This window comes from Rhineura floridana, chromosome 22 (genome assembly GCF_030035675.1).
Source record: "Rhineura floridana isolate rRhiFlo1 chromosome 22, rRhiFlo1.hap2, whole genome shotgun sequence".
Lineage (NCBI taxonomy): Eukaryota > Metazoa > Chordata > Lepidosauria > Squamata > Rhineuridae > Rhineura > Rhineura floridana.
Window position 1 is genome coordinate 4,521,099 of NC_084501.1, and position 18,707 is coordinate 4,539,805.

The window sequence follows — 18,707 nt, forward strand, 5'->3', positions numbered from 1 at the left end:
GGTAACGCAGCCATTGCTCTGCTCACGGCCGGAGTTTGATTCCAACGGAAAGAGGAAGTCGAATCTCCGGTAAAAGGGGTCGAGGTCCACTCAGCCTTCCATCCATCCGTGGTAGGTAAAATGAGTACCTGGCATACGCTGGGGGGTAAAGAAAGGCCGTGGAAGGAATTGGCAATCCCACCCCATATATACGGTCTGCCTAGTAAACGTCGCAAGAGTTGGAAATGACTCGCACTACAAGTGCGGGGACACCTTTACCTTTTTATGTGCCGTATGAAGAAGTACTTTCCTTTTGTGTTAAATCTTCCAACTTTTAGCTTCATCCTGAGATTCCATCACACAGATTTTCAACGTGATTTTCACAGGTATAGAAGCTTTAAAAATTATCTCGCTGGATTACATCAAAGATCTTTTTAGGGTAGCCCTCTTCCCTCCCCCTCCACAACAATGGCCAGCCAGAGCCAGACTTTATTGAGAACCTCACTGACAAGGCTTAGAGGCAGTAGTCATTCCCTGTTGTTTGTCCCCAGCGTCTGATAATCAAGGGTAGATTGCCCCTGAACCTGGAGGCTCAACATGCAGCTCTCACAACTAATCACTAGTGATAAACCAGTACAGTACTCCATAAATTCACCTAATCCTTAAAAGACTTGTAATTTAGGGACCATTATCACTTCTTTTTCTTTTCAAAGGAGCCAACAGGCTGGATTCCCACCCCCAGATGGCAAATTCTACATTTGTGCAATGTACTCTGTGATGGACAGATATACACACACCTTATTCATCTGCACAATGGTGAAAGTGGATTGGGGAATTCCTATCTTGTGAAGAACTTCATATGCAATCTTTTCCAGCCTGGGGCTCTCCAGATGTTTTGGACTACAACTGCCATCAGCCTGAGCATCTTACAGCCATGCTGGCTGGGGCTGATGGAGATATAGTCAAAAACATCTGGAGGGCCCATATGTTTTGCTCTATTCTTTGGGTTTTAATTTCATTGTATTTCATGGCTGTTGTTTTTAAGCCACCCTGGACTCTTGTCAAGGAAAGGGAGGGAATAAATGTTTCAACTAGGATAAACATATACTCTTTCAGAGCTGATCTAGTTTCAAGTTCTGCCTGGCCTGTTCCATGCCTCTTTACCAGGTGGGATCAGCATGACAACACCCTGACCCAACATCTTCCTTCCATCCACTAACTCAGCCACTGTGGACTCGGTCGACCAGTTTGCTCAGAGACCAGCCGTACAAGCCTGTTGCCCTGGATTCCGGGTAGTCTCCACATTCCATGGTGACCTTGAGGAGCCCTGTGCTCCATATTGTGACCAACAAGGCCGTAAATCAGGATTGAGGACTATCTGTGCCTCTCTAGATAGTGCTGGACTACAATCTGCTCCCCCATGCTGGTTTGGGCTGGTGGGAATTGGAATCAAACAGCATCTGGAGGGTGGAGGACAGGCCACCCCTGCCCTAAATGATTCAGGCCCAACATAGAGACCATCTCCTCTAATAAGCTCCATATTGAGGTCCATATTTTTGGTGACACCATCTCTGCCTCCAGTTCTCCCTCATCCCATTAGGGAACTCCCTTGTGCTGGAGACTCGCCGAAGTCCAACCCTGAGCACATTTCTAAAAGGTGTGTGTGTGTACATACACTGGCATAATTAATGTTCAGCATTATTAGACAGACGTTCAAGGCGTTAAAAATATGAACCTGCTGCAAACTTAACTTTATTTTAATTCTCTTTATTCTAAAAACGTTTGAATTCATCAGGATCCATTACTCTAAACAGTGCAAAACCCCCTTCAAATTAAGATAATCATATTGTTTCCACGGATACCTTGTATTTTCCCCCTACGCTAGAGCCCAGAGCAGCCTGTAACACAGTCTCCCCTCTGCCCACTGACCAGCCCCAGAGCTGCTTAGCTTTCTCAAAGACATCAGCAATATATGCCTACAAGCCAAGCCTCACTGATACCACTATAGAATCACTTACTGGGGGGTACAAGCATTGATCCATCTAGTCCAGTACTGTTTACACTGACTGGCAGCAGCTCTCCAAACATGGAATCTTATCCCAGCCCTGCCTGGGGGTGGCAGAGACTGAAGCTGGGACCTTCGGCTGCAAAGCAGACGCTCTGGGCCCTGAGCTACAAGCCCTTCCCTCTGTGAAGGTGGATGAGAATCTGTGCCAAAGCCCTCCTCTTTTTCAGAGTTCCCTGCACTCAGCCCTCCTTTCCAATTGCAACCAAGATTTAAGTATGTGTAATAGCATTTGCCTACATTCTCTCCCCTACCCCCATCTACACACCCTTTGCCTTGTCTCTCCCTCCTGCTGTTTTCTTTACACTGTAAGCTCAGTGGAGGCAAGGGCCTGTCTGTTTTCGCCTATTGGGCTTTGTAAAGTGCCATGTAGACAGTCAGTCCTGCAACCACAATCTCAGTCTCCAGTCCCCCTGCAACCCATTCCAGGTTTACAAGGTTCCAGCACTGTGAATTGAAGGCATGTACTTTACTTGAACAACGCGTGGGTTTGTGTTTTAAACCATTGTTCTTTTATGGATATTTTAGCTCTGGGTTTGTTTTAATCTTTGATATAATTTTTGATGTTTATTCTTCACTGTACATCACCCTGGGCTTTTTGGAAGGAAGGATGATTTATAAACACTATTTATTATTACATTTATATCCCATTTTTCCTCCAAGGCACTCTAGGTACATGGTTCTCCCTCTCACCGTTTAACCTCGCAACAACCCTGTGAGGTAGGTTAGACTGAGACCCAGTGATGTGAACCCTGGTCTCCCATGCCACAGACAAACACTCTAACCTCTGCACCACATTGACTTTTAGACAGATCCCCTAGAGTGGCATGTGACTGATGCTGATCCAGACTGCAGTTTTGGTGTTCAGGAGGGCCGGTCCCACCATTAGGCAGAGTGAGGTGGCAAATGTTGGAAAAGGTATTGGAGGATAGAGCTGTGTGTGCCTGCTATGCACCCCCTAAACTAGTCTGCATCCCTCAGATGCAGTCAAGGGTTCTGTCATGCTGCCGGTCTTGAAGATAGATACAACAGTCAGTGCAGCTATCTTCTGTATGTAGAACTGGAAAGGGGCATCATCTTGTTCTCAGGCAGCCAAATGCCTTGGGCCAGACTTTATTTTCAGCCACTCCATGGAGTAACATACACATCTTTGTGTCTTATTCTCATCACCCACCCCCTTCCAGCCCTCTGTTTCTAGAAACTTGACAGAGTGGTACAGCACAGAAGCTAAGACTGTCAACAAGAAAACTGGTTCAAATCTCCCATCAGCCACGGAGTCAAGAACCAGCTTCAGACAATGACAACTCTCACTCCTCTGCAATAATTCCAGCCTACCTTGTAGGGCTGTTGTGCATTTCAAGCTGAACTGATTAAGCTGAACTGATACAAGCAAAATGATTTTTTAACTCTTGAAATATCTAACAGGAATCTTAAATATCTCCAAAATAAGCCCTGTCCTTCTTTTGTTTATGGGTTTTCCCCAACATACATACCCTCCTAGTTTTCACAGGATCATCACATTAAGCAAAGGAATAAATTAAAAATACACAATCCAGAGCAATTTATTTACAAAATATATTCTATGTATATGTCTCTCTATATATATTTATATGTATAAATGTACACACAATATAGTGACAAATGTCCATTCCCACAAAGGTCTGTCTGTGTCTTTGGGATGGGATGCATTTCCAAGGATCTCAGCTCAGTGATCCAAAGACTTTGAGTTTTGGTTACTCAAAACTGAACAGTCTAGCAAAAGCATCTTGAAGAGGTAACAACAGAAATAGAAAAGAGAAAAATCCCAAAGTTCCTATTAAAACAATGCCTTTATTAGGCTAGCTAAAACATCACAGGATAGCGTGCAAGCTTAAATTCCCCAGAACACTTCATCAAGTCAGATGAAGAATCCTGGGGACTCAAAAGCTTGCATACTCTTCTGGGACGTTTTGATTGGCCTAATATAGGCATTGTCCTAATAAGCACTTTGGAATACAACAAAAGAATATAAGAGGAGCCACAAGGGGATCCTTGCACCCTGTGGTCTGCTTCCCATAGTGGCCAAGCAGAGCTTCTTCCTGCTGTTCCCCCCCCCAAAGCAATGGATATTGAGAAGTGCATTGCCTCTGCACATGGATGCTCCATTTAGCTAAACTACAGACCTACCTATCCAGGCAATCAACTAAGTTGGTTGGCAACATGCCCAGGGAATTCTGAGGCAATCCTGATGCACATTTATTGGCCCTACAAGAGCTATGGCACCCCTGGGTACAGGACTGCTAGTTGCAATTAACTTCTGCACGATTGTGCCCACTACAGCTTCATATCTGGACTGGGAATTTGCAGGGGGGCTGGTCTGCAAAAATATCCGTTCACACACATAGACAGAATTCTGATTCAAGATGCTTTGTCACCCCAACACACCATTGTGTCCCCTAGATTTAGGTAGTACAACCTGGCCAAAAAAGTTTTAAAAGCTACCCCCAGGACCATTGAGGCTACGGCAAGACAGACATCTTGGCCACCAATTATCCAGAGAGTGTGGAACCTTCTCCACCCCCAGTGCTGGGTTCCACAGCATGGGCAATGTTCCCCATGTGCCACTCAGATGTTCAGGCAGCAGGTGCGCTTCCTTTCCACGGCTTGAGAGGCAGATGTGGCATCAGTGTGTTCAGCAGAGAGTGAAACTGTGCTGTCCAGGGGGCTTTTCTGTTTCTGTTGCTGCACTTTGTTGTAAATGTCTAGGAAACAGGAAAAACGTATTAAATTTGATCCATAGAGCATGTCTGCTGCCCACAAGAAACCACTGCTCTGGCCCCATGGGTATCTAACATGTTTCCACCCTTTTAGAAATGAAAATGGGTACACATTTTAACATCTCACACTAAGGATCAATGTTTGAGAAAAACACAGAGACGGTTTCATTCACTGAACTATACAGTGTTCAGTTCCTAGTCTGCAATAGCCTGTCCTGCACCATAGAATCATAGAATAGTAGAGTTGGAAGGGGCATATAAGGCCATTGAGTCCAACCCCCTGCTCAATGCAGGTATCCAACTTAGAGCATACCCAACAGGTGCCTGTCCGGCTGCCTCTTGAAGGCCTCCAGTGTCTGAGAACCCACCACCTCCCTAGGTCATTGGTTCCATTGTCATTACTCCTCTAACAGTTAGGAAGTTTTTCCTGATGTTCAGTTTATTTATTTATTTATTTGTTAAATTTGAAATCTGGCTTTCTGTAACTTCTGTATCCTGGACTCTGGAACGATCGAGAAGAGATCCTGGCCCTCCTCTGTGTAGCAACCTTTCAGGTACTAGAACAGTGCTATCGTATCTCCCTTCAGACTTCTCTTCTCAAGGCTAAACATGCCCAGTTATTTAAGTCTGTCCTCACTGTTTCCAGTTCCTTGATCATCCTTGTTGCCCTCCTCTGAACATGTTCCAGTTTGACTGCATCCTTCTTAAAGTGCAATGTCCACAACTGAACACAAGATGAGGCCTAACCAGTGCCAAATAGAGGGGAACTAGTACTTCACACAATTTGGAAACAAAACTTCCATTAATGCAGCCTAAAATAGCATTTGCGTTTTTTGCAGCCATATTGCACTGTTGGCTTATATCCAGCATTTCAGAACATTTTAGGAAATTGACAGTCACAGGTTTTTTAGAAATACTTCATAGAACATATGATTGCAGTCTGATCCTACGCATGTTTTCTCAGGAGTAAGCGTAAAAAGGACTGCAGAACTTGAGCGAAAAGGAGGTCACCTCTCACCTCCCTTTTGTCCCAGGATATGCAATCGTGGCTGCAGTCTTAGATTATATTATTATTATTAAAACAAATGTATATATAAAAACAATTACGTATGTAAAAATTTCAAATCCAGTACAGATGTCGACTACGTGTTTATGTGCAAGTTGTTAGGAGACACATAGTCCTGACACAGAGTGTTTTAAAAATGAATCCTTCTTCCCAGGGGACTGTGGGAATTGTAGTTCTGTGAGAATAGAGGGTTCTAACAACTCTCAGCACCCTTAACAAACTACAGTTCCCAGATTAAAGTGGTATGATCCTGCAGAAAAGTGCAAGGTCTTCGTGCTTCACAGTCCTTGCAAAGCCATCATAATTTTGGGTGCTAGCAGTTGACAACATACCTCTCAAAATAGTTTCGAAAGCCAGTTCAACATTCGTGGAATCCAGTGCAGAGGTTTCCATAAACAGCAGGCCGTTGTTTTCTGTGATAAGAGAACGGCAGCGAGACCCTCTCAGATCGCTCTATAAATCAATATACTGACCGCTAATTTAAATTTGGGATTTTGGAGGTCATTTTATTTATTATTAATTTTATTTCAGAATTTATAAACCATTCTACACTCAGAGAATACCAGAGCGGTATATAGAAACAGAATATAAAACATAAAACAGCTCACCAAATGGTATCTAAACATAGAAACCAACAAGAATTAAAAACTACAGAAATAAAGCATACTAATTTTAAAAAGAAGCTGATTAAGTGAAGGAGCTTGTAAAGATGTGTGAGAGGAGCAAAGATGGCCTGAAGATGTTGTGGTGGCGAGGCCCACTGGGGATATTTAAAAACATTAATGGGAACATTTTCCTGTGTGCACACTAGAAATGTGCTAAAATACCGCATAATTCAGATTTGGTAACAAATTTTCCATTATTTCGCTTATCCTCTATAGTTGCAGATCAGATTTTTATGTAGTGATTTTCCGCAGAAATAGATTTTTTTTAAAAATCCATGTCTAAAATATTTATATTAATATCAATATTTTTATCAATATTTCCTTTAATTTATTTATATTTCCTTCTAAAATATTGATGCTAATATCAATATTTTTTCCGAGGTGAAAAAAGGAGTCAGTAAAAGCAGTGGCTTGTAAAGAACAAACGCAAATCAATACCAGCCTGTTATATTGATGGAAATATTTCAGACTGACACTAGCCACCCCTCTAGAGTACGCACATCTCCAAAAGGGAACTATTCACATAAGTGCCCACGGTGGTGTCTTCCAAACGTCTTGGAGTACAACTCCCATCAGCCTTGCCCACCTGTCAAACTTGGTCCACTGCAGGGGGCGGGCAATAAAAACGTGGCCCTCTGACCAAACCCAGTTCCCACCCCTGTACTAGGACTACAGTGTTTATAGTTGATTAATCTATCAATCCAAATTGGAGTAATTAATTGTAAAATGTGCCTGCAGTTAATCAGGCAGTAGATTTCATTTTTAAACAGTGCTTGTTTTTTAAAAAAACAAAATGGAAATACTTTTTAAAATGGCAATTGGCAAGAAGGATCTTAGAAAAGGCATTCCCTCCTGTGTGAGGATGCAAGGGGGGCTGCCTCTTCTGAGACTAGGCCTGCTGTGGCTGCTTACACATGATGGACCAACGGGCCTGCCTCAGTATAGGGCTATGTTCCTAAACACAAAGGGTTCTAACACCAGTCCTACCCAAGAGGAAGCCCAGTTAAATTAATGAACCTAAGTTAGTCATGTCAATTAATTTCATTGGGTCTCTTCCGTGTAGGACTCGCATTGGATACAACTGATTGCTGTTTTTCAGATGCAGATTTAATGGATTTAATTCATTAATGTAAGCTTTCTTTAATCAGGGCATAGCCCCAACTAAAATGACAATCCCATTTCCTTCCTGTGGAAGCTTCTAGCTCTTCCCTCAGAAGCTGCAGTGCAAATCCTTCCTGGAGCGACAGATGTGCCCGTACCTGCATACATCTTGGCTTCTTCTGTAGGAACCTCCCGGGCTTGGGCCAGATCCGTTTTGTTGCCCACCAGCATCACAACGATGGTGGCCTCTGCATGGTCATACAACTCCTTCAGCCAGCGCTCCACCACATCGTAGGTTTGGTGTTTGGTGATATCAAAAACCAAGAGGGCACCCACGGCTCCCCGGTAATAGCTGAGACGACAGACAGGGAGAGATCAGGACAGGGTTAACAGAAGGGCGTGTGAAGAACAGGGAAGGGAAATGTGTGGGTGTCTTCTCTGCCTCTCTTTGCTTTGAAAATTGGAAGTCTCACCATCATGTCTTAGACGCCTTTGCTTATGCTGGTTCCTCATTCTGGATCTTCTGCCCTCCAGATTTTGGTCTACACCATACATTTAAACCCCCATCCAACACACATGACATCCCCCAAAGAATCATGTGAACTGTAGTATTATGGGTGCTGGGAATTTGTAGGTCTGTGAGGGGAAAACTAGAGTTCCCAGGCTTCTTTGGGGGAAGCCATGGGCTTTAAATGTTATTTGGATGTGCTTTAAATGTATGGTGTGGATCTCTTTTCAAATAACCATATTAATCTGTATCCAACTTAAAGATGGCCAGTTATCCATTGCCAAACTAAAGGAACACTGGATCACCAAAAAAGAGGACACCAATTTGCATAAGAACTGCATGTGTTAATTCATATATATAGATGCAAATTTAGAAGAAAAACCTATAATTTAAATAGAAATACAATGGATCTCACCATAGTAGGGGGAGACCCCAGGGGACTTGTATGCTCAGTCTGCTGACCAGGTGCTGCTAACTATTATTATTATTATTATTATTATTATTATTATTATTATTATTATTATTATTATTATTAATAATAATAATAATAATAAAAACAACAACAACTGCTGCTTTAGAATAAACCTGCATAGGATCAGGTTGGATGAGTGTTCAGCAAGGTGGTCTGATGTTCTTATCCCAATAGAACAGAGAGTGTGTGCTAAGGCTGGGGTGGGGGATGAGTTTGTGGATGAGGAGAGATTACAAGTGGGAGCTTCCTGGTTCACAGCCGAAACCCTCCCAAGAACCCCCACCCCATCAGCCCTGCCTCTGCTTACGCTGACGTGATAGCACGGTAGCGCTCCAGCCCAGCTGTGTCCCAGATCTGGGCTTTCACCAGGGCATCCCCCACCAGAATGGTGCGAGTGGAGAACTCCACCCCGATCGTGGTGCGGCTGTCGTGATTAAACTCGTTGCGGGTGAACCGGGAGAGCAGGTTAGTCTTCCCAACTCCGGATTCTCCAATCAGGACCACTGGAGAGATGAAAGAAAGAGGGCATCTGTTGCATTAACAAGATAAAAACCATATATTGAACAGTGCAGGCTTACTAACAACGTCTAGGAAGTGGCAATGGCTGTCAGATTTCTTACCCTCCTCAGTCCCAGGGATGCCTCTGTAGAGCTCAGCAAGGAGGAAGAGGGGGACAAAACAGGCTCTGCCTGTAATTGGCTTTGGCTCCACCAATCATTGGCTCTGGTTCCACCTACTGTTGGGCACCATTGTCTCCTGCCCCACCAGTCCCAATGAGCACCAGCTACCACTGACATTCAGCTCTTGTCCCATTTAGTGCACAGATTACCACTAGCACAATGAGGCTTCCCCCCTCCGTGCACCCCACACCCTTCCCGAATCTGCTCTGGAGGGTTGGGCGAACCTGTAGAAGAGATTTAGGGGGCTTGCAGGGAGAGGAGGACTAGCTGTAATCTTTGCACTCACAGGACCCTGACTTAGTGCTACACTGAATACAAGCCATTTTTATTTCCTTTTTTTATTGCTTCCAATGAAAAACCTTGAAGCATTCCAACAATAAAAAAAATAAAGGCTTCTATAAAACTATTTAATGTATATAAAAAATTCAATACAGATACAGACTGAGGGAAAAATCTCCTCTTGAAAGGCTTGTTGAAAAAGTCTTCAATGGGCGCTAAAAGGACAAGAGATGTAATGGGAGAGAGGTCTAAAGAGTAGGGGCCACAATAAAACATATATACTGTTATAGGATTGGGGTGGGTGGGATGTATGGTGTCTTGGAGTCTCCTCCCAGCCTATAACCCTGGGCCTGTAAAAGATGCAGTTGTAACAGAAAAACCTGCTGTGCTAGCCAAGCCCATTGCTTTAGGTTAATGGGTCTGCTAAGTACCAGATCTGCATGTCAAAGACTTGGCTAAGAGAAGTCCTGTTGACATAGGTAATCTTGCAGGAGAGTAATTCCTCCTCCCTCCCCAACAAGGAAGTAGTTCTCTGTGTGAGAGAGAGTTAGTGTGAGGAAAGGCTAAGAAGTGAAAGCAGACAGAGAACCCCAAGACATGGCTTTGCGGTGCCTCTCTGGAAGTCTGATGGGGAAGCAAGATCTGTTGGACTGTTGATGCTGAGAACCCCTTCAGCTTGCGCTCAGTTTGCGTATATGTCTAAAGAAACCATATATCCTAAAGTTACCACAGTCTCCAGTGACTTTCATTCCAAGGCAACCAAACCCTGGGTGAACCCCTGGAAGTGTCACATAGCTCAGAGATAGGGGTACGTGCAACAATACATAAGTGACCCAGAGAGAGTGTTGAGGAACCTCACACTTCCTCTTATTCCAGGAGAAATAAAAATCATAAGCATCTTTTGAAGTTCCGAGCAATTTACATTTATTTATTTACATTATTTATCATCCATTCTTCAGTGTTCACACAATCCCAGGATGAGAGACAGCCTTAACATACAACAACACAATATTTCATTTAAATAAAACTTCATTAAAAGCAATATATTTATAGACAACATAACTAAGAACCCCTCTAGACATCCCTTTAATTGTGCATTCATGATGAGTTGTGCTGCTGATGGTATTGGGCGGTATCTCACTCTGTACTTGCAAACGTTTCAGGGCAGACATACTGCTTTGCTTTTAACTGGCGCATGTCCCGTAGCTTCCCACTAAAAGCCAGTAACTTCATTTATCACAGGTGTTCCAGTTTATTTTTTGTTTCACTTCTGTTGCAATCTGTCTTACGCAGGATTGCCCCTCCAGATGGCAATAGTGCAGTAACAACATGGAAGCATCACAGACCAAACAGTAAAGCAAAATGATGTGTGGACACTCCAGTATAAATCTATCACTAATGCGCTCTTCTTGATAATAGTGTCAATGACACCTTGCAAGGGCCCTCTGTCAACCACTCAAGGAACACCAACAACACTTAATGTTGTGCCAACCACCACGTTTGCCAAAAAACAATTTAGAGTGCTTCCCTGCTCCACACCTGACATCATATCATATGCACATCACAGAGATCCATCTCCTCATCTACTTTGGCCTTAAAGAGCAGCCCACAAGTGGTGCATGTGGTTTTACATCCAGCAGGTGCTGAAGTAACTTTTGAATTGTTGATAACATTTTGAATTGTTGATAACATTTTGAATTGTTGATAACATTTTGTAGGACAATTGTCTCTTTAAGCAAACAGTCAAACACCCACCCTTGGTTTTGGGGTGGGGTGGGGTGGGGAGGAGAGAAAAAAGAGGCACTCGTACAGGAAGACAACGGGATGTAGAGTGGAGCCTTCTGCAATGCTTCCTAGGGTAGGGCATCTCTGGCAGTGCTCCTTGGGACAAGAATTGGGGTGCATACATATCCCTATTTGCCTGCAAGGGTCCAGTACCTTTGCCTGGCACCGTGAACCTCTTCTGGCTGCTCGAGTTGCCACATACCCAACTTGCCTGCATTTCCCAAAGGCAAATGTGCCTGTTCCTTCCTCCCCATGACAAGTACTCCTAAATCCATTTATTTACAGCAATGATTTCACACCCTAAAGACTTTGCAACAATTAACATGGCACATTTTCAATTGCTACAGGAAGGACAAATACAAGAAGCCATAATTTACACCAGATAAAACCGTCCTGCAACTCAGCAGGAAATCCCTAACCAGGTAGGTATCACTGCCCTTAAAGGCTGCAGAAATCTTCAGCTATTGCAGAACAACTGTGCTTGGCTTTTGTCTAGAGTAGGGCTTTTCCCATTGTGGTCTGTGGAGTGATGACAGCCCCATGAGCTCTATTCAGGGGGACATGGAAAGGTTGTGGGACAATTGAGAGTATCTGCAATGGGACCTGCACCTTTTGTTTCTTTGTTTGATGGAAGCTGAGGCCATATTGATCAGGGCCAGAATTACTGGACAGGCTAACAAGTACAGGCCCTTGTGTGGTGCTGTGATATTCATAATATGCCACTGGTAGTCTACTAATTCGCCCCCCCCTTTTTTTAAGTGCCTTTCTTAACCTGGTCTAGAGTCTGTGGTTTTGACAACGCTGCCACCACTGTGGGGGTGGGGGCGGGCACAGAGTTTATTAAGTGGTCTGCCAAGACCACAGCAATTTTCAAGTGGTCTGTACACAAACATGCACACAGGTCTTAAGACCGCTGGTATAGTGCATTTAAAGTGCTTCATGTACATTTGTCTAATCATTACACCACAGCCACCCTCAAAGGTAAGCCACAATCATCAGCTACATATTGCAAACAGGGAACCAGCTAGTCCACTGGCCCTCTGATTTTTTTCCTGTTTTTGCTTTTTGAAGAGAAGTAAGTTCAGCAAGTTTGATAAGTCTTACAAGTAAGCATGCATGAGATTAGTGCAGGCATGAATTTAGGAAGAAAGAGGAAAAAGGCAAAATCTCCCTCTTGACCAAAGGCTGAAGTCCTGCAAACACTTACTCCTGAGGAAACACGCATCCAATCAGGCTGCAGACACTCTATTATGCATTAAATATTTGTCCCCCACCAATTCAAGTTCCCACTTGGCCATAAAGTTCACTGGGTGACCTTGGGCCAGCCACCAGCTCGCAGCCTAACCTACCTCACAGGCTTGTTGTTGTGAGGATATAATGGGGAGCGGGAGAATCATTTGCACTAGCTTTAGCTATTTGGAAGAAAGGTGAGATATAAATATAATAATAAAGAGCTTATTTTTAAAAAAATCTATAAAAAAACAAAACATAAGGACGGCATTATCAAGCAGCACCAATATAAAGGAATGGTACTAAACATATATCCAGTTAAAAGCATTAAACAAAAGGCCTTAACAACTCACTCTCTTTGCTTTCAGACTCAGTTTGGGGTGGGGGTGGGGAGATTGCACAAGGCTTAGAGGAAGGATAGAGCCTTATCCAGCATGGAAGGCAAGATCCGGAACTGCCTCACTTTTGGACAAGCAGTCGAGGCGATTTCAAATACCCTTTCATAGATCATCATCCTTATATACTTTTATGCTGCTACTGCCATTTGATGCTTTTGGTGATACCCTGAGTCCATTGAAATTAATGGACATGACCAACTCAGTGGTCGGCTACAACCCTTAGTCATGCTTCGTCAGGTTGGTTGGTAAACAGTAAGTGAGGTGGGAGGGGCGGAGAGAAACATTGGGTGATGTTGATTTTCTTTTTTGCTTTTATCTTTGCTTATTTTGATTATAAAACCACCTTGAATATTTGTTTGAAAGGTGGGGCATATATGCCAAGGAAAATGTGTGTACAACATGTAGGTTTGAATCTGTAGAGATGGACTTGTAGTAGAGAACTCTGCTGTACCGGTCAAACCAGCTTCTTTGTGAAAGTTAATGGGTCTGCCAAGTACCCGATCTACATGTCTAAAGACCTGGTCAAGAGCAGATATATTGCCACTACTGGAATAGCCCCTCATCCAATCCTGGGGCCAAGAGGTAGCTTGTGTATTTTAGTACTTTAGGACACAGAGAGGTTTGACAGTTCTATGTGCTGAACCCCAAGCCACAGGTTTGGGGCACCTCCCTGGAAGCCTAATGGGGAAACAAGATGCATTGGAGTGTTAATACTGATATATATCACACACAGAGAGAAAATAATGGAATACAGAAAAAATGCCATCCTGGGCTCTTACTGGGAGGAAGGGCGGAACACAAATTTAATAAATAAATAATAAAAATGACATTTTAAAAGGAAAACTTATGTTCATTGCTATGTTGCTATACAGCATTTATATTTCAATACTTCACGTTTGAACGTTCAAGAATACTGTGGTTTTTGTATGCCAACAAACTATACAATGAATACAGAGAGGACGGTTTTGAATTTAGGAATGGAAATTGTCCGAAGACAGAATCGTATAGTGATAAAACTTCTTTAAAGTGCCTGTAGCCCAAGGGATAAGGTGGGCTATAAGATGAAGGCAGACAGTATTCTCTCCAAGCAATGGGTAGCTAACTTGGTCCCAACATCATCTAACTCTGATCACTGCACTGATGGGAACTGGAGCCCACTATCTGGAGGGCACCATATTGGCCAACTGTAGGTCTACAGCAGCCTTCGCCAGCCTGATGCCCTCCAGATGTCTTTGACGCCAACTCCCAACAGGTGCACAGCTCATAATGCCTAGAAGCTGTGCTTTCAGTGTTGTGGGTCCAAGCCTGTGGAACTCCCTCCCAACAGATTAGACAGGCACCCTCCTTGTTGAGCTTCAGGAGCACGACTAAAACTTTTTTGTTCAAGCAGGTATTTTAAGGTAGTTTTTCGTTTTATGACGATTTTATTGTTGATTTTATGTATGGCTTGTTTTAAAGTATACCATTTAGAAATTCAAATGATTAAGCAGTAAATAAATAGTTTAAATAAATAAATTAGCCCCACCAGAATGGCCAATGGTAAAAGCTGATGGGAATTGTATTAGGAGTGCATCAGACTGGGTTATACAGAAGAGTCAACCAGAAATTTCATTTTAGAAATGTGTTCCAGTTAGTAAGCTTACTCTCACTGCCATTCCAATTTTCACACACGCAGATTCAGATTTCTGAACAGTAATTTGTAGACAGATTACTCAGAAGCCAACCCTTTTTCACTCTGCAGTATTTGCAAATTCTGATCCTAACAAACCTGCAGGTAAACTTTTGCAAAGCTGAACCTGCAAAGAAGCAGAGCTCCTGTGAGATGCTCCTCTTTCACTTAGCAGAGGACCTGCAGCAAGGCTTATAGGGAAGATGCAAAGATATAATAGAGCTGTTGCTTTGCATATGTTTAGCACGTCGATCCTGACAACAGCTCCTGTTGTTGATGGGGAAAGCAAAAGGGAGAGTCAAATGCTTTGTAATACCCGAGTTGAAACGAACAAGGAAAAAGCAAAGCCAAAGGTGCAGGCAGGAAACTGATCCTATCACCGCCGAAACAGTCGTCAGGGACACAAAGTTTAGCCAATTGATGAGTCAGATCAAAATGCATTAATACCTACATTTGCGCCCCACCCTCCTAGTATTTTAATGTTTAATTATTTAGAGTTAGGGTGGGTGGCAGGTGCCATCTTAGAAGAGGCATTCCTGATTCTCCTACACAAAGAGGCAGCATTCCTCTTGTCAGATGGAGCCTATAGTAATATGTGCATTCAGAACTCTTTTTAAAAAAAACCACAACTAAGCCTTTTGTCCTTCATTTTATTTACATGCAGACTTGCAGGTTTAATCAACTAAAGCACACAGAACCAAAGTAAAAGAGAGCTTCAGGCAAAGAGTGTTCCAATCACCACTAAAAGCTCCATGGACACCCTTTAAGTACACTGACGGTGCTAGATATATCATCCCAAGCTGCAGCCCACAGCTGTGTCTTGAACACCAGTTCAGTCCTTGGCATCTCCAGGTAGGGCTGGAACTGTCCTATCTGAAACTCTGGAGAGCCGCTGCCAGTTAGGGTAGACAAAGCTGTTGGGCCAGTGGTGTGACAGACACAACCAGCGATAAGACCTACAAATATGTAAATATTATTGTAACGTACTTCAAAGAACCCACAAACAAAATTAGGACAATGAACAATAATACTACGGAAGAGATAGTGATAGATCCATTTGAACCAGTAAGTCTTAATTTTAAAAAAATGTCCCAATTAGTCCCAAGTCCTTATTCCATAGTATTATTGTTAATTTCCTATATTTATGTTTGTTCTTTGAAGTACATTTACATATTTGTGGATCTTACATAGCCTATTGTGTGTATTATATAGGGACCCTCACTGCGTATCGTGGTATAAGGCAGCTTCCCATTTAAAATCAGTCCTTTATTCACAACCATGTGGACTAGAACCTTACTTTGTTTTAAGAGGAAGGGCCATAGCTCTGCGGTGGAGCACCTGAAGGTTCCAGGTTCAATCCCCATCGTCTCCAAGTAGTCCAGAGTCTCTCCTAACCATGAGACGCTGGAAAACTGCTACTAGTCCGTGCCAACAATACTGAGCTAGACGGATCAGTGGTCTAATGGTATAAGGCAACTTCCTGCGTTCCTCCATTCGGCGGCAGCTCTCCAGGGTCTGGGGCAGAGAAAGGTCCTCCTTCCCATGGCGAAGTTGGAACCAGGGACCTCCAAGACCTTGCACAGAACCTTCCACTAAAGAATGTAGAAAGGACCTCCCTTTCAGAGCTCGCAAAAGGTGCATCTCGGTCAACACAGAGGAGAACGGACCAGCAGTTTTGGAAAGGGCGCAAATGGACGCTCACCTTTAAAGACGAAGTTATATTCTTCGTCGGATGCCCCCATGGCTTGCCGCCCTCCTGGGCTCACTTCGGCTGAGGATTCCCTCCGCTGCCCTTCTATAAGCTTGTACCAGAGTCCAATAAACCAGGCAGGAGAGGCGGGGAAATGCGAGTCTGTTTTCTTTGCAGAGAAACACAGTTTTAAAGCCAGCAGCAGAAAGAGCGTCAGGAGAGAGAGAGAGAGAGAGAGAGAGAGAGAGAAAGGAACGAAGTTGACCTGTGCAAGGCGAGGCTCTTGTTTGGAATGAGGGTGGATGGATGGGTGGGGGACCTTCCGAGCAAGGTGGCAGGCAGGGAAGGAGAAATCGAGTAACAGCAGGGGAAGTGAAAGGTGCAGCCTATGCCTGACTCAGTGGGCGTAACTCTCTGCTGTTGTGCTGGTTAAACAGGTAAGGGCTGAACCCAACCCTCCCCTGGACCTCACCTGGGGGTGTGTCACATGAGCGGATGGACTGTTTGCCCCCTTCACCTAAGCTTGCGGTAAGGTCAGAGGAAGGTGGCGCACAGATACAGGGGGTGGCGAGGATTGCGCATGGAGGAAGTTCGCTTGGGTGGTTGCCACCAGTATTTTTCCAGGCAGGATCCTTGCACCTTTAACTGATTCATTAAGATGCAATATTTTTCTGTTACACCTTATCAAAACGGTGTCAAAACAGCTTCCAAATAGATAAAAAATAATAAAATACAGTGAAAATGCCTGCTAAAAACTTTTGACAACCCATACATGTACTTTTATTATGCATATTTATTTTTGGGACAGTGAAAAAAGTGGAGAAGAAAAAAATTAACTTATTTGAAATGTGATGTTGGAGGAGAGCTTTGCGCATACCACGGACTGCGAAAAAGACCAATAATTGGGTGTTAGAACAAATTAAACCAGAACTATCACTAGAAGCTAAAATGATGAAACTGAGGTTATCATACTTTGGACACATCATGAGAAGACATGATTCACTAGAGAAGACCATGATGCTGAGAAAAACAGAAGGGAGTCGAAAAAGAGGAAGGCCAACCAGAGGTGGATTGACTCCATAAAGGAAGCCACAGACCTGAACTTACAAAATCTGAACTGGGTGGTTCATGACAGATGCTATTGGAGGTTACTGATTCATCGGGTCGCCATAAGTCAATTGACTTGAAGCCACATAACAAAAATGTCTTTTTTAAACTCTTGATTTTATTTATATTCCGATAATTGTTTGATGTTGACTATTTTAGCACTATGTTTTAAATTAATATTTTACATATTTTATGTAAACCAATAAATATATTTTTGATTAAGCGGTACATAGTTGTTGCTAAATAAACCAGTCTACAACATAAAAATACAGCAGTAGCGCTAAAACTAAAAAAAAAACTAAGGCTGCGGCAGCAGCACACACTAAAAATGCAGCTCAGAAAATAATTGAATTGAATGGCTTGGGCAAATAAAGCCTTCTTTTTAAAAACAACAACTGATGCCTAAAACTCACCCAGGTAAGAGCCAGCATGGGCAAAACTTGACAAAAGCCTCCTTGGGCTATTAACAGCTGCACAACAGACTGAAGCTCATCAGGTAAAGCCTTGCATCTCAATGCTGGGTTGTTGTTATGTGCCTTCAAGTCAATTACAACTTATTGCGACCCTATGAATCAGCGACCAAGAGCATCTGTTGTGAACCACCCTGTTCAGATCTTGTAAGTTCAGGTCTGTGGCTTCCTTTATGGAATTAATCCATCTCTTGTTTGGTTTCCTCTTTTTCTACTCCCTTCTGTTTTTCCCAGCATGATTGTCTTTTCTAGTGAATCCTGTCTTCTCATATTCTGGGGGGAAGTTTATTTTTATTTTATTTAGCAGTGTATATATTGCTTAATTGTGAGAAACCTCTAAGCGGTTTACCAAAAAAACCCTGCTTTTGAAGCCATTATGTATGGATTTATTTAATATTTTGAGATACCACCTCTCATGAAAGTAATCCCAAGGCAGTGTTGAAAGACAGAGAAAAATCCAAGAGGGGAGAACCAGGGAGAGAGAGAGAGAGACTTGTAATGGCCCTCACTGACAGAGGCCCTGATCCTGACTTTATTAAAAGGGGGCCAGGAGACAGGTGCTCTCGATGGGAAAGCTGAAATGTGGGACTGAGCTGGTTTCATCTCTCCTCCTTGCTACAGACATCTTTTGTGCCCTCAGAAATGCCCCTTGCTCATTCCGGGTTCTAATCCACCCCCTCTGTTACTTTGAAACACCTAGCAACAAGCACTTTTGTGAGAGTAAACACATTTTTAAAAAGTGGGACATCTTTTAAAATCAATGAGCTTACATTACTTGGAAAATGGA

At 43.2% G+C, this 18,707-nt stretch overlaps 1 protein-coding gene across 1 annotated transcript; it reads right to left on the reverse strand.

The window, feature by feature from the left end:
- Positions 1–3,308: 3,308 nt before the first annotated feature.
- RAB25 (RAB25, member RAS oncogene family) lies at positions 3,309–16,732 on the reverse strand. Its single transcript, XM_061606190.1, has 5 exons — positions 16,356–16,732; positions 8,920–9,115; positions 7,791–7,984; positions 6,199–6,279; positions 3,309–4,785 (listed from the first exon to the last, which is right to left on the reverse strand). Exons 1-5 carry the CDS (start codon positions 16,393–16,395, stop codon positions 4,649–4,651), a joined length of 648 nt encoding a protein of 215 aa, XP_061462174.1. The 5' UTR covers positions 16,396–16,732; the 3' UTR covers positions 3,309–4,648.
- Positions 16,733–18,707: the final 1,975 nt, after the last annotated feature.

Coding starts and splice junctions, on each gene's coding strand:
- RAB25 (XM_061606190.1), bottom strand. CDS start 16,395: ATGGGGGCATCCGACGAAGAATATAACTTCGTCTTTAAAG. Junction 9,116..16,355: donor ATATAACTTCGTCTTTAAAG/GTGAGCGTCCAT, acceptor TCATCTCTCCAG/TGGTCCTGATTGGAGAATCC. Junction 4,786..6,198: donor TTTCGAAACTATTTTGAGAG/GTATGTTGTCAA, acceptor CCTGTTTCCTAG/ACATTTACAACAAAGTGCAG.